This window comes from Biomphalaria glabrata, chromosome 16, assembly GCF_947242115.1.
Source record: "Biomphalaria glabrata chromosome 16, xgBioGlab47.1, whole genome shotgun sequence".
Taxonomy (NCBI): Eukaryota; Metazoa; Mollusca; class Gastropoda; family Planorbidae; genus Biomphalaria; species Biomphalaria glabrata.
Window position 1 is genome coordinate 25,932,434 of NC_074726.1, and position 27,891 is coordinate 25,960,324.

The window sequence follows — 27,891 nt, forward strand, 5'->3', positions numbered from 1 at the left end:
TTCATTATTAACATCCGGTTAACATTTCAAAAACCATCTCGTTTGATAATAAATTATGAAAAAAAAAAATAAAAAAGAGAATGCAATAAGGTGAAATATGGGGCGACAAAGACGTAACCAACCTAAAGAAAAACGCAAGAAAAATGAAACGGAAAAAAATAGGTTTACAAAAAGTGAATAAATAAATGTAAAAAAATATAAATAAATAAATAAACCAATGAAAATCTACATAAAAATATTTCTTTAAAACCAAAAGTTATTTTTATATCTACCTAAATCAATGGTACCGTTTGTTGACGAAACAGTGCTAACTCTTTATAACTTAATGTCATTCGTCTCGGTAGGGCCCTTCCTCTCTTTATTTCTTCCACACTCTTTTGCTAGGGATAGACCTTTCCATTTTTTGGTGTCGAGCATTTATATTTCATCTTCCCTCGTCTTCTTCTTTTTCCTTTTCTTTTATTCTCCACCAACTTCAATGAAGTCCAGTAGGGTATCGGTGCCGATTATACCGATTGACCATAGGAAAGGATTTCTTCCGATAGTCAGGTGTGGACAGAAAACTCTTGACTCCCTGCCCTGTCTGAGGGTTCCACCATACCATTGACCATAAAGCTATCCATACCTGTCTTGGAAATTAAATAGCGTACAGCTAACGGAAAAGGATCCGCTTGCTATTAACGGCAGAAGGCTGAGTTGGTTACGGGAGAATTTCCTCATATTCCGATTCTGTAACCGACACAAGATCCTTGAGAGAATCGCCATTCCATGTTATAGCGGCCACTCTCGTGGAACGGCGTGACGGACCTTTTGGACCACCACCAGATATAGAGAGGCGGCGCGGTGGCAGAGAGTAAAGCGCTTGGGTTACGATCCGGGTTCGAAGGTTTGAATCCTGGTGTAAACTGGGATTTTTACTTGCGGGATCTTTAAAGCATCTCTGAGTTCACCCAGCTCTAATGGGTACCTGACATTAATTGGGGAAAAGTAAAGGTGGTTGGTCGTTGTGCTGGCCACATGACACCCTCGTTAACCATAGGCCAAAGAAACAGATGACCTTCACCTCACCTGCCCTATAGATCACAAGGTCTGAAAGGGGAACTTTACTTTTTACTTCCTAACGTGCTTTCAGAAAAAAAAAATTGGGGGGGCAGGTTTCAAATCTTTAGAACCAAATTTCCAAGGTTTTTTTTTTGTTTTTTTATAGCACACATTATATTGTCTATACTTCGTTGGCAGCAGTGACCTTTCAATAGGGCGTCCTTGGATTCTTTTTTTTTTTCTCGTCTTTTTATATCCAAATCTCTCCCAATCTTTGCTAAACTTGTAATGTAGAGACCCTTTTTTTCATATTTTCCATTACATCGCCACCATATTTCTTCCTATCGCGTTCCCTTTTTGTTTTTCTCACTTACTTTCACTGTTCGCTTTAATTGAGTAGTATCTTTAAAAAATCAAAGTGTAAACAAAGGACATGTAACTTGGATTAACTATTAGTGTGGAAAATTCCACAATTGTATGCGAAACTACACCTTAACTCTCTCTGACGCATATCCGGTGACCTTGACCCACTACTGCGTACATATCAAAGATTCCATAGTACAACACAATGCGTTTATGTGATAACAACAATGAGAATAATACAACTATATTTAACATATAATTTAAATTACGAATTTTTTTATTGCCCTTATATTTTGTCATATATGGTCCATATATCGCCCTTATGTAGTCTCTTATACCGTCCTTATTTTGTCATATTGCCCTTATATCGTCATTATATTGTCCTTATTATACCCTTCTATTAACTGTTATATTGCCCTTATATTGCTATTATATTGTCTAGTATTTTTTCCTTATATTATCCTTATATTGTCTCTTATATTGCCCTAATATTGTCTCTTTTACTGTCCTTATATTGCCCTTATATTGCCATTATATTATTCTTTTATTGTCCTCGTAACGACCTGATATTGTCTCTTCTATTCTCTTTTGTTCGCTCAAACCTTCAGTCAATGATGAATCTCACAGATCGAGAGGGGGAGGTAACCGACTTGCAGAAAATGTATAAATAGTTTCGTTAATGCCCTTGCAGTATAATCGCCTTACTCTCTACTCCCACCAAACACGCCCTCACAACCACACACACAAACACAACAACCACACTTATCTGGTCTTAAGGGGAGGTAGCTGCCTTAAAAAAATAGTATGTTATGGAATCTGCGTAGAAAACTTATGGAGCCAAACAAAATGTCTTTAGGGGCAAGGTCGACGAATTTTTGGGGGTATTATTTCCCAACAGGCTCGATAATACGAGAAGGTATGAGTGAGAACATTAATGGTAGAACTAAGCTGTTGTTGTTGTTGTCATGTTGTTGACGTGGTCTTGTTGTTGTTGTGGGTTGTCATGTTGTTGTCCTGGTTGTCATTTAGTTTTTGTTATGTTCTTATTCACACTGTGACGATCACACTTGCCGGGGATTATATTATCAAACTTGACAATTCAATGAAGTGAAGAAACATCTCTCTGTATTTTCTTTCAAACTTCTTTAATAATACTTCTTCAACTTTCACATCACATTAACTTCTCAATTCAATAACAACTTGACTTAATACTTCATAAATAAAACTTAAATGATACATGAAACTTCACTTAGTATAACTTCAACTTCAACTACTAAAACTTTAACTAATGGACCCGCTAATATCACAAAACCTAACCTTTACTACGAACTTAAGCGATAACTAAGCGAGGAACATCGCTCTACAAGAACTACTACTATGCGAGGACCCGTCTAACTGACTTTCCCCCAATTTATACTTTTTTAAATCGTACATTCCTGAATCATGGAAACTTCTCCCCTAATTATTTTTTAACTTTGACCTTCTAGAAGCTGATGTGTGCTATTTTTTCCCCTTAACCTCTTTCTTTGATAGGATACCTAAAATTAACTTGGTTACGCTGGACATTTGCAATGGTTTGACTTCACTGGTCGAAATAGGTCACAGACTCGACTCGTGACACACACTCTCCACCTTAATATAATTTTGAATTGAAATTAGTTTCGTTTCATTTGGTTATATCAACTTTAAGGCGATTTCAATTTTCACGTCTATGCTTTGAAATTTTTTTATGATTTTATGTTTCCCAAGACATTTTTCTTCCACTGGGGTATCAAAATTGATTCTCAAAAAAACCTGCGCCCTCCCTTTAATAATCGATGAGAAGCGCCGCTGCTCTTTCTTGTCAAGTTTAACATGAATACAACTCCCCGTTCGTTTCGGTGTGTTCAATAAATCCATGGCGTGTCTCCTGATCCCCAGAAAATGACAGCAACAGATGAAATATTATTGAAGCTTAGATAGTCTCGTCGAAAGGGAAAGCTCGGCCTAACGACAGGAACAAAGGGAGAAAACAAAGGAAATTAAAGAACTAATCTTAATCCTTTTGAACATAGTGTGTAATCTCTTGTAAGGGGGCACAATCGTTTATTCAAAATTACACGTAAAACTAATTGTAAGTTGTTTTGGAGAGTATCTTAAAACATTTTTTTTTTCGAAATATTTCAAATACTATACATTTCATGAGAAATCTCGGTAGTGAGAGTATATGGCCATCTTTTTCTTGTTTTGTCATTTTCATAGCTAAATGTTCTATCGCTATTTATGAATAAAAAATCTGAGATGATAGTTTAAGTAATTCTTATAAAATGTTCATATTATTGAACGATACAGCCACCATATAAAGCCATATCTTTCTATTTGGCTTTCAATATGCGAATCTAGATAGTACTATTCTGACAATAAGATGAAAGCCTAAGTGTAAGCTTTGATTGAAAAGATTTCGCGTCCTTAAAGCAGTTCTACCCTTTTCACGCAGCTGTGTCTAAGGCAATGGCTGGGGCCGATATAGTTTTGGGATCAACAGCGTAGCTGGTTCTATCAGGTTGTAGCATTGTGTGCTACAGGTAGCTAATAGCTGGTAACGATGTTTCCCGGTGGTTTGCTCCTGAAGCATTTTTCTGTATCACCATAGCAGCAAGGAAGCCGGTCCTGTTAATGCGAAGGCTTTATTGAAAATAAATTCCCAAAAGGGATGATAGGATGATGCATAATTACAATAATTAAAGATTTAATATATTTGACTTTTTTTATTATCAAGAATACATATTTTTATTTAAAGTTTCATTTTAGTTTGGGAGCCCGTCCCCTGTTTGGGACATATCCGGGGCTTCTACTCTATTTGCACGAAATTGTCGTAGCGGTTGTTAGTGTAATCAGAAATGGGCTGCACAAGTCAGCTGCTTAGCAACGAACATATTGTCTGACACCAAAAGAAAATGCAATAATTATAGACTTTCTCAATCTGTATTATTTATGTTCTCTAAGTCTCGCTTTTCTTTTTTTTTTTCCCTAAGTAAGACAGAATGTGTTAATTATAGTTTCCCCTGTATGACGTCACACAACTAAGAAGATTGCATCAAGCCTTGCCCGGGCAGTATTCGATCCGATGGGAATGATTAATTAGCGATATGTGTGTGTGAGTCCTTTCTGTGAAACTTTAGTTATGTTGACGCGGCGCCCTAATAATAATGAACGGTGCAGTCATGTCTTAACAAAACTGAGGAACTGACCTGCGCTTGTGTTATGTTGGCGCTGAGGGCAATAACAAAGGGCGTTTCTCGCTCTGAAATGTGATTGGTCTCTTCTGCAAAATCTCGTGGACTGTAGTCTGCAAGGGATGGATCAGTCTGAAATGACGTCAGAAAAGGGGAAGAGCAACAGTGAGCGTCCAAGTAGGAGACACGCTAAAGAGAAAGTCGGGAAAAGCGCTAAGTCGTTCAGTGCCGTAAAGGAACCGAGAAGTTCTAACGAATTGGAAGAGAACGGGAAATCTGATGACAGCGAGGATAACTCTGGCGGGAAACGGTGTGACGAGAGCGCAAGCGGAAGTGACGAAAAACGTTACGAAAGCTCGGACGGAAATGACGCCGGGCGTCACGCCGACAACGAAAGCGAAGACGAGCACGAGAAATCGGGAGACAGCGAAGACAACGCCCACAGAGGCGTCTACTCGGAGGGGAACAGGGAGAAGCAGGGACAGGATAACTACAGCGACGACGAAAACGAAGAAATCAGTGAGTCCATCCGAGAGTTTCGCCGCCAGAGACATCAACAGATCTGCGAACAGTTGGAAAGGCAGCAGCAGCGTAGCCTTGACCGGTCCAGCTCTCAGGGGCGGCTCGCCAAACATCCTCCTAACCGGCACATCAAGAAATGCAAGAGCGCCACGTTCTCTTTGGATGGGATGTTATATACAATAGGTGAGTACACTTTTTGTTGTGTGCTTGCCTTGTGGTCATCTTTTAGTATTTCAGTCTCGCTGTGGTCATCTTTTGGTTATTTATGGTCATCCCAGCGTTTATTGTTTGATTCATATCGTCACGCCCTCATTGTTTAATTTTTATGCTGTGATAATCATGTGGTCATTCTGAGGTCATCATTTGGCCCTATGTGGTCATCATGTGGTCCTTATGTCGTCATCATCTGGTCATTCTGAGGTCATCATGTGGTCTTTATGTGATCATCATGTGGTCCTTCTGTGGTCATCATGTGGTCATTCTGTGTTCATAATCTGGTCATCATGTAGTCATTCTGAGGTCATCATGTGGTCATTCTGTGGTCATCAGATGGTTTGACGTTTTTATTATCTCGCTCTTTTTGTGAAATGTACATTTATAGATCATCAAATAGATGCTTGGCGGGACTCAAACCGTTGTGTGAGTGTTTTCGTCAAGCTCTGTCAGTCAACTGGAGATTAGCATGTATTCATCATGTAGTTATAATTTGTTGGTTATTATATGGTTATCATGTGGTCATAAAATGTGCATAATTAGGTCATTATCTTCTTTTAATCTTGTCATCATGTGGTCATAGTTTAATCATGATATCGATACTATATGGTCATCATGTTTTCATAATTTGGCCAATATGTCGACATCAGATCGTCATAATTTTGTCATTATGTTCTTGTCATGTGGTCATCATGTGGTCATCATTTGGTCATTATGTTGTTTTCATTTTGTTATTATGTGGATATCATATGTCATTATGTGGTCATAATCTACTGGTTATTATGTGGTTACTATGTGGTCAACCTATGGAGACTCTTTGGTAACTTAAGAAATATAACTCAATGAATGTATTTATTAATTTTATTTAAAACTATATATACTTACGGTCTTACACGTGATGCTCTGGATTATGATTATCGGATATAACCATCTTATGATGTTATATTTTCAACAATTAATCTTTACATTACAACAGGTTAATTATATTATGCATATTAAATGATAGTTGTTATATGGAGAATATTCTAAACATTTTATTTTTTGTATGCCCTGAAGATGGGGGGTCAATATAACTTCAGCTTAAACTAGCTTAAACTCTATTATTTTACAAAGATCTAATCAACTCACTTTTTCTGTTTGGTACAAAGTTTCAATGCGTTATTTTTTTCCATTTCCCTTTCTCGGGTACTGTTAAGACTTTTCACAATTATTCAATGGTCCTAACAAAACTTCTTCTTCTAGACATCTTTTTTGCTGCTGAGTTGTCAGCTCTTTTGCAGACTGCGCCAATGAAAAATAGTGCGCTGTTTTCGTCAGTTGTTCAGGCACTGCCTTACCGGCTGTTGGTTATGTTGGGCTGGAGTGGTAGTAGGGTCTGCCTAAGGTGGATTAGGAAGGGGTATTCATAACAAAACAAGAATCCAACTAAGAGACTGAAATCCTTGCGTTCAACAAACTTGATGGAATTTAAACTTTACTCCAAATCAATCAATACATAAATTATTTTTTAAAAAAAGCTTATATTAAGTAAAATGTTTTACATGTTTCGGATGTTCCTTCAGAGTTGAAGATAGTTTACTTCCTAGTCCAGACCTCCCGCAGGACGACGGGGGATGGGAGCGGGCAGGATTTGAACCCTCGACCATCGATAAATCCTAACCACAGTCCAGCGCGCAAACCGCACGACCAGGCAGCCATCAATTATGTAGCTGTATCAATCTGTTTGGATCAGTCATGTAATTAAATTTGTAATAGATCTAGACAATCAATAACAAAATCTGTGCGATTACAAATATTTACATTTTTGTTTTCGTATATAGCAATTTCATGCTTTTAGCTTTCTCAATTCCCTATGATCTTATCACTTGTCTGAACCAGTTGGAAAGGGGTGCGGAGAAAGAAGGGGGTATCTGAGGGATAGCTTTTTAAATGTCTTTATTGGAAAACAAATGTGAACGTCCTTAATTGGAACTTGAAAGCTAAAGCCTCCTCGGCCTTCTCAAGTCTATACACTAACCACTGCGTCAGGAAAATGCTTATTCAAATATAATGTTTTATACGTATCGATTGTTAGTTTCAAACTTTTCTCTCTACGAAGTATAAAGGGGACTAATTCAACGTATAAAACCTTAATAACTCTAGTACAATTTCTTTCCCTTTTTTAGATAGCAAACAAATAATTATTACTAATAGTTAATAAACTAGTTTAAGAAAAAAAAAAGATTCTTCTTTTATAAGGTTATAAGGTTAAAGTAATAATGGTGCAAATTTCAGATTAATCCAAAATCGGGTGTGGGGATATGACATGTACAGACTTTTTACCAGACAGACAGAGTGAGTTGATATAAGCTTTGTAAAAAAAGGTTGATGTTTCAGTTAAAATGGTTGAACTCAAAACGCCAAAGTCATGTTTACCAGATCTGCCACTGACTGTTGATCTGTAATACGTCCACTGTGTGGCGTAAGATTTCTCGAAGAATGGATTTAATTTCTGAATAAAACTAATTTGTTTAAATTAAGCGAGCGTTGACCTTTAACAAAACATCTGGTTGACTTTCATTATCTGGTTCAGTGCGGACATTGACTCGTTCTGAACATGCCATGACTTCCTGTTTACACTCTTTTTATTTTTCGCATTTCTAGATTAATTTTCTGTTCAACTTTAATGCAAATACATGTCTTTTTTGTGTGTGAGCATTGGCATTAACAAAGGTTTCCATTAAATGAATGAAATATTGACATTTTTATCCTTGCAAGTCTATTCTCATCCTAAATCAAATGCCACTTTTATATTGTAAACCCTTTTTTTTTTTGGGGGGGGGGGGAGGGGGTTCAAAATTAAGAAAACGAATAAGATTCTAGTATAAACAAAATAAAGAGGAAAATGAGCTAATTTATTTTTAATTTGAAATGTCAAGATCGCAGACGTGGATACGTAGCTGTCTTTTCTTTATGTCTTCACAGATTTATTTTTTTTTACAACCAATGAGAAATCAGTTTTGGTTATTAAAATTACAATTTTGATTGCTGCCTCATTATAATTATCAGAATTTTTTTTTATTATTTCTGAAAAACTTCAGAGTTTGATAAATTTCGTTTCTAAAACATATTATTTCTTAAAGATTTTATTTCTGAAAGATTTCATTACTGAAAAACTTTTTCTTGAAAGATTTTATTTCTAAAGATTTTATTTTTAATGATTTTGTTCCTGAAAGATTTTATTTCTAAAGATTTTATTTCTAAAGATTTTATTTTTAATGATTTTGTTCCTGAAAGATTTTATTTCTGAAGGATTTCTGAAAGACTTGAAAACTGAAAACTTTTTTTTCTTTTGCCACTAGACGTTTTCAACACAACATAACTTTAAACACATTTCAGATCAATGATAAATTTATGAAAATGTGTATTCTTTCTCTTACTGTCGTATCTTCTTGTCCTTATGCTTAACTATGTTTTGTAGTTATCATATTGGCCTAATATCTCCACTGTTGGCAATGCCTTCCTTTCGCTTTGCATCTTCAGTATTTGGTAGTCGGTGCTTTCTGGTAGAGCTGATGTGTGTCATTCAAAATTCTGTGGCATACGTCCATGTATTTGTATATATCTCTACTGCCTCCTTCAGTCGCGAAGAGATTATGGAACATCTAATAATTATAGCTTTAATATATCGCTATTTTCATGCTTATAAAATGCTAAAAGCGCTACAGTCCAATCTCGTTTGGTGGACCATTAGGGGCAGGGGGTATCTAGGAGAAGGTTTTCCGTGCTGACTTTAGGCGCTCAGCAAACACAACTCTGCTCGAGTCGGGTGTCGAACCTCGAGCCCCCTTCATAGGTAGCACAGCCAAGCCAAGTTAAAGTGTACTTAGCCTCTTCTAATAGATATGAAATGAATGCCTGGGCATTAGCCCTGGTCGGAAGGATGTCGCCCACGCATCAGGTCCACCCTCTCCACGCATCGGATCTATCCAAAGAAACGTCAAATGCTGATGAAGTTTAGGATCAGCGGGATCGTAGGCTCATCCAGGGCGTAGCACTGAGTGTTGAAAACTCCTTAAGGGTCGCCGGCTCCTGATTTTTTTTTTCTGGGGTTGACTTTCCCCTGTTTAGATATAGCTACAAGGTCGAGGATTGAATTCATTTGTTTTCTTCTCCGCGATGGCTGGCAATTACTGCTGAAGCTTACTGGATTGTACTCAGTTCCGCCGGAACCAATATCTAAGCCATACACGAAGATCAGGAGTTTTGACTAGTTGCTGAAGGCTATTTTGGACTGATGCCATTGAAAGCATTACAATTTCTGGCACTTCCGTTACCCCTTCCGACGATGATAACTTTATATATGTATATGCTTCATTCGTTTCATTGAATCATATCCTATACGTTTAATAATGAATTGATTAATAAGTAATAATAATTAAAAAATAATAAATACAATAGTTTAGAACCTTCGATGGACGAACTATATATGTAATCGTGGTTACATTAGAAACATGCAAATACACTCCATAACAACCTTTCACTTCTCTGAAGGTCGTAGCCCACCCTGTTACAACGCCACTGCGACCAATATTTTTGTTATGAATATATTAGTGACATAAGTTTGTTGCAAAGTGAGAGTCTATTATCTCCCTTGAGATTATTTCACCGCCACAAGAGTCATTGTCTTTGTATCCTTCAAGTACATGCAAGCTAATATATTCATATCATGACATCAGCTAGTGGTGTTCTCAAAGTTTCGAGTAACTACCCCCCCCCCACCAAAGAAAAAAAGACGCACATTTTTTATACTTTAGCAACAGTGGTGTAGCTAGGGTGGAGGAAGAATTTGAAAATCCCCCCGGACCCCCACTTAAAGGCACCCCAAATGAGGGGAGGTACGTTAAAAATTAAAATTACGAAAAATGCAGGGGCCTCTAAAGAGGTCAAGCCCCCACCCCCACCCCCAAACAATGGGAAATTGTTAGCTAAGCCCCTGTTTAGCAAGGGAAAATTAAAAAAAAATGAAAACAAAGCTAAGTCTTTACATGATCGAAATTTACTAATTTTATTAATTTATTTTTGTTTTTACAGACGCTTGTTAGCATTCCAAATAACTATACTTTACTATAACTGTTGACCTTGTGTCATTGGTGTCAGAAGCGAGATAACTTGTGTTTTATTTTATTGGGCTTGTTATATTCCTTACATAAAGATTATCGCTACTTAACCTGAACATTGTTAACAATTTCTTCAATGTCTCAATCTAAGCCAGTTCCTAAATCCTGTTTCTCTCTATTCACGAATGGTCATGAAATGAAAGGTATTTGTGAGTTAGGGTTAGGGGTTTTGGTGTAGTTTCTTGTACTATAATGAGAGCTGTAAGCAATCCTTACTTTGTCAAGGGCGGGGGGGGGGGGGGGGGGTAATTAAGCATCGTTTAACAAAGTTTTGATTATAAGAAAGCTCGCTGCTGAATTCAGCAGATTAGTGCCGGATTTCAGTAAGTGGAGACCCAGATCCTCTTCAAGATTCTATATATAAAATTCAATTCAATAATATTAGTAAATCTAAAAATATGTTTATATTTAAAAAAAAAAAAAAAAAGAATACTTGCAAAATTATTTTTATTTCCTTTATTTTCTTATAATTACTATGCATGTTTCGCTAAAAAGATAGAGGAGATTTTCATAAATGGCGGCTAAACCTGTAAAAAGCGAGCTGCTTGGTGTAACCGGTGTACAAAACAAAGGAAGAATTTTTTTCTGTTGTTTTTTTTTTTAATTATACGGTATTGTAGTTTTAATTTTTAACACTACAGATTTAAATTTTTAAAGCTTTTTGTGACTTTTTTATTTGACGGTTTCGAGATTCAATTGAGCGTCCTTGACCTTGTTATGTTTATATTTTTGAAACGTAGAGACCGCCTTTAAAGGTGAGGCCCCGCAGCAGACGGGAGACATTTTTTTTCGCTTCAACGCGGGGCAAACATTTTGAGAACATCTGAAAGCAGATTCTGGTGTCTGTAATCCTATTAAACCGAGAAAGTGAGAGAGCGGATTATTTTGTAAACTTTAACCTCTAGCAGAAGGCAAGGACGAATCCTCATCTGCATCGTCCCGCGCTTTCGGGGTCGTTCGCTTGGCGTGGCGTTCGTTTCACTTGTCATAAGAGTATCGATCTGCACATCACAGCAGACGACATTGTGGCAAACGCTGTACGGTCTGATGTATTATGTATCTCTCGTACTGTATGCTGCGTGATTCCCTCTCAAGAGATATCACTGTCATCGGTCATCGAGAAATGTCAAGCGACTTTGACATTTTTTATTTTTTTTTGCACTAATTAAAAACTAGTGTATTATCAGCGGTAATCGCTGCCTTATTTACAAAGCTTATATTTACTCACCCAGTCTGTCTGTCTGTCTGTCACGTTATTTCTCCCAATTCCCGTCATTTGATAAAGTTGAAACTTTGTGCAATTGTTCATAGTCGATGACAAAACATGAATCAACAAAAAATTTTAACAAATGATAAATTAATTAGTAGTAATTAATTAATTTTGTTTAGAAAAACGGAAAGAAATCTTGCAGCATTTTGGAGATATGGCAGTGATTGAGAAGCTCTTTCTGTTATATAAGCTTGGTTTTCTTTAAAGTATTTTTTATATTGTGTTTATTTTAGAGTTATTTACTTTTGCGATATGAGATGTGGGCTTTGGGCAATGTTTTCCTCTCATAAACATGCGTATATTCTTCTCTAGTGGTTTCTGTACTGAAAATACGGTCATGAAAGTCGGAATGACAAAGTTTAAGACTCAACTCTACAGTAAACATCTGCGCATCGCGTATCACCTTCACATTCCCATTTGTCTGTTGGACCGTTGGGGCACCATACAATATTGTTCAACCGTCTTTCTCCATTCCTCTCTGTCTTTTGCCTGGGGTAAAACCTTTTTTAATGGCAGGCCCGTCCATTCTTTGATGTTGTTTTCACATCTGTCTGCTTCTTTTATTTCCTGGTACTGTTCCCTGAAGGATGGTCTTTGCGAGCCCAGAAGACCTTGTAATTAGGCCGTAGAGTTTTAATTTGCTTTTTTTTTTTTTTTTCAATATCGCAGTTTGTACGGTCTTTAAATATCATCCACGAAGCATCTTCCATTCTTTCTACGAAGATATTGAAGAGAGTTCGCGACAGTAGGCAGCCATCTTACTTCAACTGTTGTTTTAACCCAGCCCCCAATGTTATTTTTGAAGTACATCGTACTAGTGGCCTCCTTGTAGAGGCTCTAGATTGCTTTTTCGTTGTCGCCCAGAGTGCCCCATACCGTATTCTGTCGAAAGCTTTCTTGAAATTAATAAAAAACATGAAAGAGATTCTCTTGGTGTTGGAGGTATTTCTCACAGAGTATTCTGAGGTTTAGGGTTTGTTCCGTTGTGCTTCGACCTACTCGCATCACCAGATATCAGGAGAGAACAATGAAAACAATGCAGTATTTACTTTTAAAATCAACACTCTGGCTTGCTAAAAGAAGGAACTCCTCAACACTGCAAAGAGACGAACGCTGAGCTGGTTCGGTCATATTGTAGGTGAGAGCACGAAGGGAGGATCGTCCAAAGAAAAGCTGGCTGGACAACGTGGAAGAATGGACAGGTATTTCTCGACATTCTGCTAAGAACAGCAGCTGACTAGGAAGACTGGTGGAAATCGGTCAAGCAAAGTGTCACAGCACCTATACTGCAATCAAGGGACTGATGACAATAATATTGATGATGATGAAGATGATGATGACGATAATGATGATAAAACAAATGACAAAACTAATAAGTTTTCAACGTCCTCTTTTCAGATTTAAAAATAAAAACTTTTAACAATCTCCACACCCGGCAGTCATGCTCACTTGAATGCCAAGGTTTCTGACTTGGGTATAATCTATTGTCGGAACATTGTCGCTCACGCAGCGAACCTATCGTCACCCTCTAAATCAGCGGTCCTCAACCTTTTAAGCTTGGCGACCCCCTTTTACAATCCCCCACACAGCCGCGACCCCCCCCCCACACACACACACAGCAATAGAAGAATAGACAAAATACAATCCATATTTTCGATGGTCTAAGGCGACCCCTGGCAAATCGTCAATCGACCCCCCCCCCAAAGGGGTCGCGACCCACACGTTGAGAACCCCTGCTCTAAATTCACACACCTAATTTGTGCAAAGGAATGTCAGGTGCCAATACAGCTTGGAATCAGCGGCGTCTCAGGTTCTGCTAGCGTGTTGCACTCTGTTCAGCCAGCAGCTAAGTCTCACTAGCTCCTAATTTTTCCTTAGAGTTGACTTCCGAAGCCTTGCCCATGTTTGGGTAGAGCCGCAAGGCAGCAGAGGATAGGATTCAGGGTTTTCCGTCTCCTAGGCGGTTAGCCAGCCAAGGCCGACGAGCTCCTGTCTGAAACTTGCTGGTTTAGGTGCCAATAGCTATCCTTTTCTCTCCTATCAGAGTTCCGCCACCATTACCGTCTGGTCGTGTCTGCTTTTACAAATTCTTTATGAAGATAGAAAAAATTAAAACTTGTGGGTCACGTAGTATGCATTTTGCATTATCTAATTGGCAGTTTTTGTTATTTATAGTACCAGTCATTTTGGACAAGTGATAATCAACACAGGGACAGTTGATTAGGCGTCACTGCTATGGACACTGATCTACTTAAGGGAAATAACTTGTAAAACTTGTTCCATTGACACCACTTTTATAACGAAATTATTAATTGTAAATTAATTATTCCATCACTTTCTGTTTAGTGTGATATCGGCAAATTTGGTTAGAAAAGTATCTTACGAGCAGAGTACAATAGATAAATTAGTGATCATAACCCAGTGATTGTTAAGTTTGAACAGTTTCGGAATAATGTTAACCTTAATTGTTGTATAAACCGGGAAATTGCGTTTTGTCTTATGTGTTGTTAGCAATGTAATCTCTTTAACTGAAAAAAAAAGAGTTGTTTTTTTTTGACAAAGTAAACGTAACATTGAATGTATGTTAATTTTCACATGACTATAACATGTCTCAACATAACATTCAATACGTTCAGTTATTCCAAAATGCCAGTAGAATGGATGAACCTTGGTTAACAAGAGCACATAAGTCCCACAAGGATTGAGAAAACCAAAGTGCGTATGTGAGAGAGAGAGAGAAAGAGAGAGAGAGAGGCGGAAAGGAAGGGTCTTACTGGGCGATGCCATCTATAACAGCCATTGCAGAGAGAGTTACACAATAAACGAGTCAGTTCTAAGGGCGCTAGCTGCGCCACGCTTTCTGACAGCCTCATACATTATAAATAGCTCTCGGTGAAAGCAGTCCCAGCATTCCCGCTCCGCCACACTCCCAAACAAATCGAATCAAATAGTAGTCTCATGGGCGGATCCTACTCTTAATTTTGATGGAAGGGAAGGAGAGCTATTAAGTTCGAGCAAAACTATTTAGCTCTCCCCCTGTCTTCTCAGAGACATCTGCAGATTTGAGATAGGGGACCAACAATGGACTGGGAGCCTTGAGGACTCCCGCTTTAATCTCAGACCCCCCACAGCCTAATCATGTATAAAGCAGGTAAATAAAACATTGTCTACGAGTGGTACTACGCTAGGCTTCCGAACCGGGAGGTCCCTGGTTCGAATCCTGATGAAGACTAGGATTTTTTAAACTTGGGATCCTTTAGTGTGACTGCCTCTTAGTCCACCCAGCTCTAATGGCAACCCGATATTAATTTGGAAAAGTAATAGGCCGTTTGTCGTTGTGCTGGCTACATGACACCCTCGTCAACCGCGGGCCACTGAAAGCGATCTTTACATCATCTGCCCAGTAGATCGCTAGGTCTGAAATGGGAATTTTACTTTTTTTTTTTTTTTGGCTTGTACTGATTCAACTGGGGGGGGGGGGGGAAACTACAAACCAACGACCAAGCATTAACCATGTGTTACGTCTCCATATATAGGACGCCCAACCTACAACCCGCGGGTCCTATTTGGCCCGTGACGCTGCCCGGCCGATCGCAGAGATTTCACTCCCATAAACTCAATTTAAAAAAAATATTTTTTTTTTTTGAGATATCCCCGTGACTAGCTTGTGAATATATTCTCCTCCACAAAAGAGGCAGAGGGACCTTTACAGTTGGGGGGGGGGGGGGAAACTTCCAACGCTGTCGCTATACGAAAGTATACAAAATTAATGAAGAGACTTGATACTATTTTAATTAGAAAATTTTAAATTTGAAAATAAGCTGCGACATTGGACTCTCCCTGGTGGTAAAATATGTAACATTATTTTATAATGTAATTTATTTTAATAAATGAAGAGGTATCGTTATAGTATATACCATGCTTACAATGTGTTACAATATGTTACAATATGTTTCTGTCTTTGAAAACCATACCCTATTGAAACTGACATAATCTACATTTCATTTATAGTTTATTATGAGATTGTTTAATATACTAAAGGATACATGTAAGGTATACTAAATGAGACATATATTAACATACAAATTGATACAATAGATAGTATTATAAATGATACATATATAAATATATCAAAGGATACATAGAAAATATATATCATAATACATAAATAGATATAGCAAACGGCACATTTGTAAAAATAGTAAATGGTACTTATAAAAATATTATTGCACTCCTTACAATGCTCCAAAAAACGCTCCGTAAAGCACTCTCTCTCTCTCTCGCTCGCTCTCTCTCTCTCTCTCTCACTCTCACGCTTTTCTCATGACTTATTATAGTTATTAATGTAAGGGAATTAATCCTGCATATTCAGTTAAAGCATAATAAATAACTGAGTTTTCTCCCCTTGTTAAGATCTGAAAAGAACCGTTCTCTCTCTTTCTTTAGTCGATCCTAGACTTTTATCTCACTATAGATCGCCAATTAAACAACTCGGTTCTAATCATTGCCACTGGCACGCTCAATTCGTATTTTATCTATGAGACGACTACCGTTTTGTTGACTATGTCTCTATTGTTTATTATGTAAACAGATACACTAGTTTTATTAGTATCATGTATTGAAGTCGCCAGTCGTATGTTTTATTTTATGTAATTAATAATCTATGTTTGCAGTTATCAATTCTTTCATTGTTAAATCACTCACTGGCGGATCCAGGGGGGGGGGGGGGCGGTAGAGGCGATCGCCCCCCTCCCCACTCGGCCGAGGGGGGGGGGCGGACGAATTTTAGTATATAATTCACACAATTTGTATACAAATTTATTACTTATGTTAATAATATATACTAATTATTTATATTTCAACCTATTTTTTTATTATTTCGCCCCCTCCTCTAGTATGTTGACCGATTTGGTGGGGTCGGGAGGGGGCAATGGTATCAATCCCGCCCCCCCCCTACACTTTCGAGTGGGGTGGGCGGTCCAATTTATTTGTAGAAATCACAGCTTGCTAACAGAATCAATTAAATATCTATATGATTAAAACTTGTTATTGATATTTTAACCGATCTTTATATTATGTCGTTCCCTGTTTACCGTCGGGGGGGGGGGGGCGAATACCTCTACTGCCCTTCCCACCTAAACTATTTGAGTGGGGGGGGGGGGCGGTCCTACTTTTATGGAGAAATCATAGTTTGTGAACAAAGTTAGTTGAATTAATCTATAAATTTTATATTATGTCGCTCCCTTTCTGGTATCTTGGTCGATTCGGTGGGGTTGGGGGGGGAGGGCGATTGCATGTACTGCCCTTCCCACTCTAGCCCTCTGAGTGGGTGGGGGCGGTCCTATTTTTGTGGAGAATCATAGTATGTGAACAAAATTAGTTGAATATCTATATAATATAAACTACGTATTGATATGTGAACCCATTGTATATTATGTCGTACCATACTCTAATCTCAAATTTTATCATTAGTAAATTTAAATGAAAAAGGGTTGCACCAGGTGGGAAGGGCGATATATGCAATTGCATTTCCCCCATCGGACAAACCAATATTTTTTTTTTATTTTATAGTTTAGAAATTACAAAATGTAAAAAATCTGCCACTAATATAATTTATATATACTATAATTAAATTCTTATATCGAGTCGCCCTACTTTTTTTTTTTTATTCTTTAATGCCAAATGCAATCTTTAGCAGAAATTATTAAAGAAGCGAGAATTAATCGTTTTAATCTACCGCCCCTCCCATTTCCAGAGTTTATGTAATTTCACATGAATTTATCATAATTATTTTAAGAAAGACTCTGCATTGGAGAAGTTAGAATTCAAACGAAATTTGAGAAAAAATTGAGATGAGTTCTAAACCGAAAAAAATACATTTATAGTCGCCTTTTCCCAACCTTTACTCAATCGGATATTTTTCTAGTTAAATAAATTTGGGACTATAACTCACAACTTATACTACGATGTTATTGAATATTATTTATCGAATAATTTTTTTCGGCGGCGATCCTCAAAGCCAAAATCTAAATATGTGGGGTATCTTATCTTTTCAAGGAACAAATTGGTTTTATTTGCAATGTATTAATAGCCTATAAATTCATATTAGAATATCTTTCAACTACAATATTATTCAAAAGGTCCTTTTTTTTTAATAGTATGAATAATGAGCTTTAGGTCAGGAGAATGCGTTTCTGCAGTGAAAAATGCCAGAAAACGCTTTTGGCGTCGGGGCTTCGCCCCGAACTCCATGGATGAATAATGAGCTGTAGATGTCAGGAAAATGCGTTTCTGCAGTGAAGAATGCAAGAAAACGCTTTTGTCCTTTCGGGCTTCGCCCCGAGCTCCATTGATGAATAATGAGCTGTAGATGTCAGGAAAATGCGCTTCTGCAGTGAAGAATGCAAAAAAACGCTTTTGTCGTCGGGGCTTCGCCCCGAACTCCATTGATGAATAATAAGCGTAGATGTCAGGAGAATGCGTTTCTGCAGTAAAGAATACAAGAAAATGCTTTTAGCGTCGGGGCTTCGCCCCGAACTTCATTGATGAATAAATAATAAGCTGTAGATGTCAGGAGAATGCGTTTCTGTAGTGAAGAATAGAAGAAAATGCTTTTAACGTCGGGGCTTCGCCCCGAACTTCATTAATGAATGATGAGCTGTAGATGTCAGGAGAATGCGTTTCTGCAGTGAAGAATGCAAGAAAACGCTTTTGGCGTCGGGGCTTCGCCCCGAACTCCATTGATGAATAATAAGCTTTAGATGTCAGGAAAATGCGTTTCTACAGTGAAGAATGCAAGAAAACGCTTTTGTCGTCGGGGCTTCGCCCCGAACTCCATTGATGAATAATAAGCTTTAGATGTCAGGAGAATGCGTTTCTGCAGTGTAGAATACAAGAAAATGCTTTTGTCGCCCCGAACTTCATTGATGAATGATGAGCTGTAGATGTCAGGAGAATGCGTTTCTTCAGTGAAGAATGCAAGAAAACGCTTTGCCCCAAACCCCACTAGGGAACCTTATAGCGTTGCCCCACTTTTTCGCCGAAGGTTGAGAAATGCTGCTTTTTAAAATTCTCATATATATATATATGTGTGTGTGTGTGTGTGTGTGTGTGTATGTGTGTGTGTGTGTGTTCTGTACACACGTTTATGCGTAGGGTTTGGGTTTACTGGGCGTTAGGGTTAGGGTTTGGAAAAAAATCGCCCCCCCCACTCCAAAGTTCTGGATCCGCTAGTGATTAATCACTACATAATTATTATAATTTTAAAGGGGCCATCGATGCCCTATTTAGAATATTAAATATTAGTTTTAAATACAGAATTTGAGTTTATGAGTAATTATATGGTCATTGATGTTGTGACATTGTTGTCATTAGTTCGATTTATATATATATATATAAGTAATTACACGCACCAAGAGTGGCGAAAAGAGCCAATGTAATAGTACTGGAATATTTCTATAGTAAAATGAGGTAGTGACGAGAGAGGGAGACAACGGGTCCTGACAGATGGATGGGTAATCTGCTATTCCAGTGAATAAAATAGAAAATTATTTTTTCAACTGTTCAACCTGGAGAACAGATGATGACCCCAAAAAGGAAGATGTATTGTTATATGTCTGTAAAGCCAAGAAGCCTTGTATTGTTATATGTCTGTAAAGCCAAGAAGCCTTGTATTGTTATATGTCTGTAAAGCCAAGAAGCCTTGTATTGTTATATGTCTGTAAAGCCAAGAAGCCTTGTATTGTTATATGTCTGTAAAGCCAAGAAGCCTTGTATTGTTATATGTCTGTAAAGCCAAGAAGCCTTGTATTGTTATATGTCTGTAAAGCCAAGAAGCCTTGTATTGTTATATGTCTGTAAAGCCAAGAAGCCTTGTATTGTTATATGTCTGTAAAGCCAAGAAGCCTTGTATTGTTATATGTCTGTAAAGCCAAGAAGCCTTGTATTGTTATATGTCTGTAAAGCCAAGAAGCCTTGTATTGTTATATGTCTGTAAAGCCAAGAAGCCTTGTATTGTTATATGTCTGTAAAGCCAAGAAGCCTTGTATTGTTATATGTCTGTAAAGCCAAGAAGCCTTGTATTGTTATATGTCTGTAAAGCCAAGAAGCCTTGTATTGTTATATGTCTGTAAAGCCAAGAAGCCTTGTATTGTTATATGTCTGTAAAGCCAAGAAGCCTTGTATTGTTATATGTCTGTAAAGCCAAGAAGCCTTGTATTGTTATATGTCTGTAAAGCCAAGAAGCCTTGTATTGTTATATGTCTGTAAAGCCAAGAAGCCTTGTATTGTTATATGTCTGTAAAGCCAAGAAGCCTTGTATTGTTATATGTCTGTAAAGCCAAGAAGCCTTGTATTGTTATATGTCTGTAAAGCCAAGAAGCCTTGTATTGTTATATGTCTGTAAAGCCAAGAAGCCTTGTATTGTTATATGTCTGTAAAGCCAAGAAGCCTTGTATTGTTATATGTCTGTAAAGTCAAGAAGTCTTCTATTGTTTTATGTCTGTAAAGCCAAGAAGTCTTCTATTGTTTTATGTCTGTAAAGCCAAGAAGTCTTGTATTGTTATATGTCTGTAAATCCAATAAGTCTTGTATTGTTATATATATATATATATATATATATATATATATATATATATATATATATATATATATATATATATATATATATATATATATATATATATATATATATATATATATATGTATATATGTATATATGTATGTATGTATGTATCTAGCTATCTATCTATCTGTCTGTCTCTGTCTGTCTGTGTGTCTATCCGTCAATTTTTTGTGGAAATCACAGTTTATTAACAGAAATACTAATATCTATATGATATAACCTACTTATTGATATTTTAACCAAATGTTATACTGTCACCCACTTCTGGTATGTTGGCCGATTCAGTGGGATGGGGCGGGGGGTAATAGCATCTGCTACCGTCAAAACAAAAATAATACATTTAGGTGTGTGTGTGTGTGTGGGGGGTCCTAAATTATGCAGAAATCATACTTTGTGGACAAAATTAGTTTAATTTCTAAGTAACATATACTAATGCACTAATGGGTACCTGACAATAGTGGGAAAGTATAGGCGGTTGGTCGATGCTCTTTTCACATGACACTCTCGTTTACATCATCTTTACATCACCTGCCCTAAAGGTTTGAAACGGGAATTTACTTTATATATATATATATATATATATATATATATATATATATATATATATATATATATATATATATATATATATATATATATATATAAAGAGAGAGAGAGAGAGAGAGAGAGAGACGTCAGGCAGGAAAGATTCAAACTCGGATGATTGTGACAACGTCTAACAAATGTTTCACTCGACCCAGCAATATGTTTGCATCCTGCATATTGGGTTACATGTGAGAACAAATATATAGTGTTGTAACCCTGTTCCTCCCTGACCAACCATTTTTTCCACGTGCAAAGTAGAGTGTTTTTTTGTTTATGCTGTTGGGCTTAAATGACCTTGAGCGGCCTTGACTAGTGTGTAAATGTGCTAAGAAACTTGAGTTATGAGTTTTGGATTTCTTGATTGAGGATTGTTTTCTAATGTGTTAGTGAATTGAGATATGTAAATTTGATTTGGAGATTGTGACATTATTTCTTTTTATCGTGGATATTGATTGATCATAGTTGGATTGTGCTTCTGCAATGGAGGAGATACCAGCGATCTGAGAATCGGTAAGACATCTTCTTTAGTTCAACCCCCTACGCCTTAACAATATGTTGAGAATCACTGAGGTAAAGAGAGTCTACTCTAGACGCTATGGATGCAATGGGTGGAGAAAAAAATATTCAAAAAAAAAAACTATGGGCATGTGTGAGTGGCTATTCGTGTGTGTGTGTTGATGGGTGGGAGGAAAAAAAATTCCTTAGTGGCTTGAGAGTGGCCTTAACCACACAAGACGAATAGGAATGCTTGGTCGCTTTGGCAAGGGGCGATAACCTCGTATATGTGATTAGGCATATGGGCATCTTATGAATATTCAAATTTTATTGTCCAGAGTTATGGTTACTTTATCTCCCATTTTTTATTTTGTGTATGCACAGGAAAGCCACGTTTGTTATATGTGGAAAAAGAAATTGTGTTTTTAATAACACATCCAGTGTGCCATGATTTAATATTAGCTATCATGCATTGTAGAGGTGTCATAAAAACCAAAAAATAAAAGAACATCATACTTATATATGTGTTTAATACTCTCTCTCTCCCGAAAAGTGAATATGTTAACCACAAATTCTCTTCCAAGATCATATTGTACTTGGGGAAAAAAAGTTCTCACACTAGAATGTCCGTTATCCGGACGTCAGTTATCCGGAATCTATCCGAATGCCTAATATCCGGACTGATTTCTAGCGACCCCGGAAAGGGGAAAAGACGCTATAAGTTTTGTGTGGAATGTCTGTCCGTCCGTCCGTCCCGTTTAGATCTCGTAAACTAGAAAAGATAGTGAAAATCCATTCAAAGTTCTGATGCAACGGCTACTTTTTATTTTCTGAAAGCGAAAAATCAAATTTTTTAAATCGCTTATAGAAACAGTTTTGTTTTTTCAGAAAAATACACCACTTTTACAACTATTCAATATAAACAGCAACAAACACTGGAGGCTCTTTAGTAGGGGAGATGAATATCTACTATATTTAAAACACATTTATGCAAACGGTTTTAGATTTTTTGTCAAAAAAGTTGTTTTTTTTTTTTTTTTTTTTTTTTTTACATTTGTATTGCTAAATTATATAAGTCCTGTTATACTAACTACTAAATTTACACACAAAAAAAGTTTACTTTTTTTAAAGAAAAAAATCTATTAAGCATGCATATAAGTTGGACATAATAATAATAACAATTAATAATTAGTTTTTCATATTATCGCACGAAAAGCAGAGTGCATAACATCCATAGAACTCTAAAGGAATTTATTTTTTCCGGAAATGTTTTTTTCTTGTGGGTTTGAATAAGAGATTGACCCTTTACAAAACAATTCGATCAATTAAATATTCAGAATAAGATATCAGTTAGGACATGTTCACATCTAACTTCACATTCACTTTCACCTATCCTTTGGTCTACTGGACCGTTGGGGCACCACTCAAGAAATGTCCACCTTCTTTCTCCATTCTTCTCTGTCATTTGTCTTGATAGAATTTCATTCTGATGTTCTTTCTGAAAATATTGAAACCTGTCTTTTTTGCCTGCCTGTGTGGGCCACATTGGGGGGCCGATTTTGAGTTTGTGTTTCCACACAAACTCTCTTTGTAACCTTGTTGTTTTTTTGTTGTTTGTGTGCCACGAAACATCAGCGATAAGGTCTCTCGATAATGGAAGGCTAACGTTAACTCTTTGCTTCCCTGTATATTTGACTTGAATTTTATGTTACCTTACGGCGCCGTACCGAGACCATTCCTTATTGAAGGCGTGGACACTGACCTGTATTGTCACAACCTGTGGTCAGTGGGGGCTTATAGCTCGTTGCCACATCGCACAGACCTGTGATGTGGCGACGAGCTATTGGTCTAAACTGCCCACAGGTTGCGACGTTGCAAGTCGGTGTTTCAGGTCTTCTATGACGATAAGTCTCCGCCATACCCCGGAATGAATGTTCTGTATATTATAGTAACATACAACTAATATAGAACTTAGGCTGACACAACAGTACAGCTTAAAAAAGACAACAACAAAAATAAACAAGGTTACAAAGACAGTTTGTGTGGAAACACAAACTTAAAATCGGCCCCCCGAAGTGGTCCACCCAGGCAGGCTTCAATATTTTCAGAAAGAACATCCAAATGAAATTATATCAAAGACAAATGAGAGATAAGAATGGAGAAAGAAGGTTGACAGATCTTGTGTAGTGCCCCAATGGTGCTGCAGATCAAAGGATAGGTGCAAGTGAATGCAAAGTTAGACGTGAACCTGGCCTAATTAGTTTCCCCTTCAGACCTTGTGGTCTATAGGGCAGATGATGTAAAGTTCATCTGTTTTTGTGGCCTACGGTTAACGAGGGTATCATGTAGCCAGCACAACGAACAAACGTCTTTACTTGTCCCCAACTAATGTCAGGTACCCATTAGAGCTGGGTAGACTCAGAGGCGCCCAAGGATTCCGAAGTTGAAAATCCCAGTCTTCACCAGGATTCGAACCCGGGACCCTCGGTTCGGAAGCTAAGCGCTTTACCGAGCCTCACCTGGTCTTTACTTTATGTCAGGGGTGGGCAACCTTTTTCTATCGAGGGCCGCATTAAAAGATTTTTAGGAATGGGGGGCCGCATACATATAGGCCTATAATAAGTATTTACAGCTTAGAAAATATACCTGTATACTGTATTAAACTTTTGCATCTTTTTTTACACTACTAATTGAAGAATTACAACAAGATTTAGCGATTTCTGAAACTAATTTTACGAATATTTTTTTAAATTTTGTTATTGCCTATTTACATCACAACAATTCGGTTGTGCTGTTGTACTTAATGTAAAATATTTAATTTTACACTCGTGCATAATGTTCAGGGGTGGGCAAATTACGGCCCGCGGGCCACATGCGGCCCGCCGAAGTGTTTTATGCGGCCCGCCGACACCTACAGAAATCAGGTTTGCCCACAGTCTATACATATAATAATGCCAATATTAAAAATAATATCTATATAAATTATTAATTAAATTATAATTAAATTATTATTACTCTAGCCAATTATTGTATCATTATTAAAAGTTTCAAGTGAACGAAGATTATGCTTATTGGCTATACATCAATACACTCAATTCAAGACACAATCTCTGAGTGTTGGGTAGACTTGGAACAAGATGGCAAGTGTAACAACTGATGGAGCGCGATCTTTGACTGTGAAAAATAGTGTTTTTTATTTAATAAAAAATTTCCCAACCATAAACTCTAAACAGGAAAGTTTGCACAAAGCTGCACAAAATCAACATTACTTTGGTTGTTGCAGCATAGCAATAAAGCTTATTAGGTAAGGATGTTGACTGCGGATAGTTCCGATTTATGAACAAAAAAAATATATCCGCTAGCGCATCATGGGCAAGACAAATAATAATAATAAATAATAATCTTTAATGTCCGTAGAATATAAATTCTTAACAAAGAAATTGTTATGTTACTTGTAGATCATTGACTCTGGCCTTGTTACCTATATTTCCAATTAAGAGTGGAAGAAAGATTTCATATTTTCTATGAACTCAAATGCAATTAATTGCTTCATTTGCTTGCATGTGAAATGTGAATGTATGTTAAATCTTTTCAAACAAGGCTTTCCCATTTCTACAAGCAAGCAAAAGAAAATAATTTGTCATTTTCCTTTGCTGAAAGGTGAAACTATTTCTAGTGAAATGATTAAAAGTACAACACTTATTTAGATTACCTAATTGTGCAATTTATAAAAAAAATTTTAAGACGTCAAGAACCAAGTCTTCAATACCATCAGCTCACCATTTAGCGCAGAAGCTGATTCAGCTCCAGAGGATATAGCTCAAAGCAAAGAGAAGTTCCAGTCAGTACTTAGACGGGAGTCTCATGGGTGCCAGAAGCTTTATTTCCACACTTGATTGTAATTTGACAGCAGTCACAAGGGCAACAGCTAGTAATATAGTTTAACAGTTCCGTAACATTATACACGAGTGTAAAAAGTAAAAAATTGCACATTAAGTATATACAACTGTATATTTGTGGGGATATTGCAATATAAAAAGAGAACAGCATTTTTTTTTTAAATCGTTAAATTGGTTTCAAACATAGCTAACTATTGTTGTATTTTTTCAACATGGAGTGTGAAAAAAAAAAGAAGAAAGAAACGTGTTAACTAATGAATGACTTAACTAAAGATTGACCTATTCAACAATTAACCTACCATTGAGGTATTTAACCAACGAACTAAAAGAAAACTCTACTAAATAACGCAAAGTTTAATGAACAGCCTTTGTAATGAGAGTCTATATATCTAGTTTAAGAAAAGAAAATCACTTGCATATTACATCAGCTGAATCTTAATTAGACCGGATGTATCTGTTTTTTAACGGAAATTCTCATAGATTCGATTTTGTTTAACATTTGTTTTTGTTTTTTTATTTTGTTTGGGTCATTAAAAAAAACATGCTGCTGATAAAGCCAGAAATACGCTCTGTTCAAGATTAACCCAACTTATAGCCCAGGGAAATAAATGCTGCCACTGCTGATGATTTATGAATAGAGTAAACTGCGACTTGCCAACTAAAAAAAAAAAATTAACATCATTCCCTTGTTCTTCAACACTGATTACTTTTTCCATTTTTACTAATGTAAACATGATGGTCATATTGTTTTAACATAATTGTGTAATTTTTTTTTTAAAGAAATCTTGAAAATGGTTCTATCACCGATCGGCGGCCCTAGGATGCTGCCTAATTTTTCTATGCCTAAGGCCTGCCCTAACGTCCGGACCCATGACTATTAGACATAAAAAAAAACAACTTTTTGACTGTTGAAATTAAAATTCATCATATAAATATGTAAACTGAAGCACGGAATAAATCTCCTTTTCAAAGAGTTTGTTTAATTGCGATATTGCATAACCCACATGCAAACATGAATACATTGTATGAGCAGCAGAAACAAAAAAAAAAAGGTTCGAAGATACGGCCTTGGATATTCAGAAAAAAAAATGAAAGCAACGCTCTTGAATATTCAGAAACAAAAAAAAAACAACTTAAAAGCGACGCCATTGGATATTTAGAAATAAAAAACTTGCAAGATACGCCCTTGGATATTCAGAAACAATAAAAAATTGAAAGCTATGTCCTTGGATATACAGAAAAAACAACAACTTGAAAGCTACGCCCTTGGATATTTAGAAACAGAAAACTTAGAAGCTACGACCATGGATATTCAGGAACAAAAAAAAACACTTCAAAACTACGCCCTTGGATATTCGGAAACAGAAAACTTCGACGCTACGTCCTTGGATATTCAGAAACAAAAAAAAAACTTGAAAGCTACGCCCTTGGATATTCAGAAACAAAACAAAAAACTTGAAAGCTACGCCCTTGGATATTCAGAAAAAAAATGTGAAAGCTACGCCCTTGGATATTCAGAAACAAAACAAAAAACTTGAAAGCTACGCCCTTGGATATTCAGAAAAAAAATGTGAAAGCTACGCCCTTGGATATTCAGAAACAAAACAAAACAAAAAACTTGAAAGCTACGCCTTTGGATATTCAGAAACGGATACTTGGGTACCCGTACTTCACTAGACGCCGAGCGGTTGTCCATAAAGTGTGAATATATCAGGTCGAAATATGATTGGGCCAAGAACAAGTCAAGGGAAAAGGGGGGAGGGGGGCCTCTGGATTTCTATCATCGTGTCGTTCCCTGGGGAGATGTTCCAGACGAGAATGCAATAATGTCATGTTGAAGCCAACACACACACACACACACACAAATCCTCGCAGACTATATTTTAACCTCTTCGTGCTGCAGTTGGCAGCTCCATAACTATGATCTCCCTCCTCGCTCAATAAGAGTTGGCAAGGGTTCTATAAAGAGGAGAAAAACGTCATGTCACATTTTTTTAAAAAGTTTCTTAATGAACCAAAATATATTTCTCGTTATGAATGGAACTTTTTTTTTTCTTTCTTATTTGAATCCCCTTGTGGAAATAATCAGCTGATACAGTTCTTTCGGTATTTAGAAAAATAAAATTTCTCGTGTTAAACAATCACGTCAACTCCAATGTAAAAAAAAAAAAATATTCTATTTTTAAAGCATTTCTTCACTTTACTAGTGTCCAAATCTATAGCAGTGTACTTAGTCAGGGGAGACAAATAGTTTCTTTGTTGTTTTTTTTTCAATTATTCAAATTATTTTGAAAGTATGTAATCAAGGGAGGCAATAGGTTTCTTTTTTTTTTCCCTCAAAGTAGAACTACTACTTAAACTCGGAGTGCCTAGTCCAGACAATTTTTATTAACAATTGTTTAATTCCAGTCTTACATTTAAAAAAAAAAAAGTAAAGTTTCTCCTTCAGACCTTACGATCTATGGGGAAGATGATGTTAAGGTCATCTGTTTCTATGGCCAACGGT

General features: G+C 36.9%; 1 protein-coding gene across 5 annotated transcripts in view; it reads left to right on the forward strand.

Annotated features, from left to right (window-relative positions):
- The window catches only part of LOC106077092 (dual specificity calcium/calmodulin-dependent 3',5'-cyclic nucleotide phosphodiesterase 1C-like), a 641,611-nt gene that overhangs the window by 210,800 nt on the left and 402,920 nt on the right, over positions 1-27,891 (forward strand). The window contains exon 1 of one of the 5 annotated variants that reach the window (XM_056013484.1): positions 4,437-5,324. The exons of the other annotated variants lie outside the window; for them this stretch is intronic. Within the exon in view, the coding sequence (XP_055869459.1) occupies positions 4,742-5,324 (583 nt within the window). The 5' untranslated portion in view covers positions 4,437-4,741. Of the gene's footprint in view, positions 1-4,436; positions 5,325-27,891 lie in introns of those variants that run through there. 5 annotated transcript variants of the gene reach the window in all.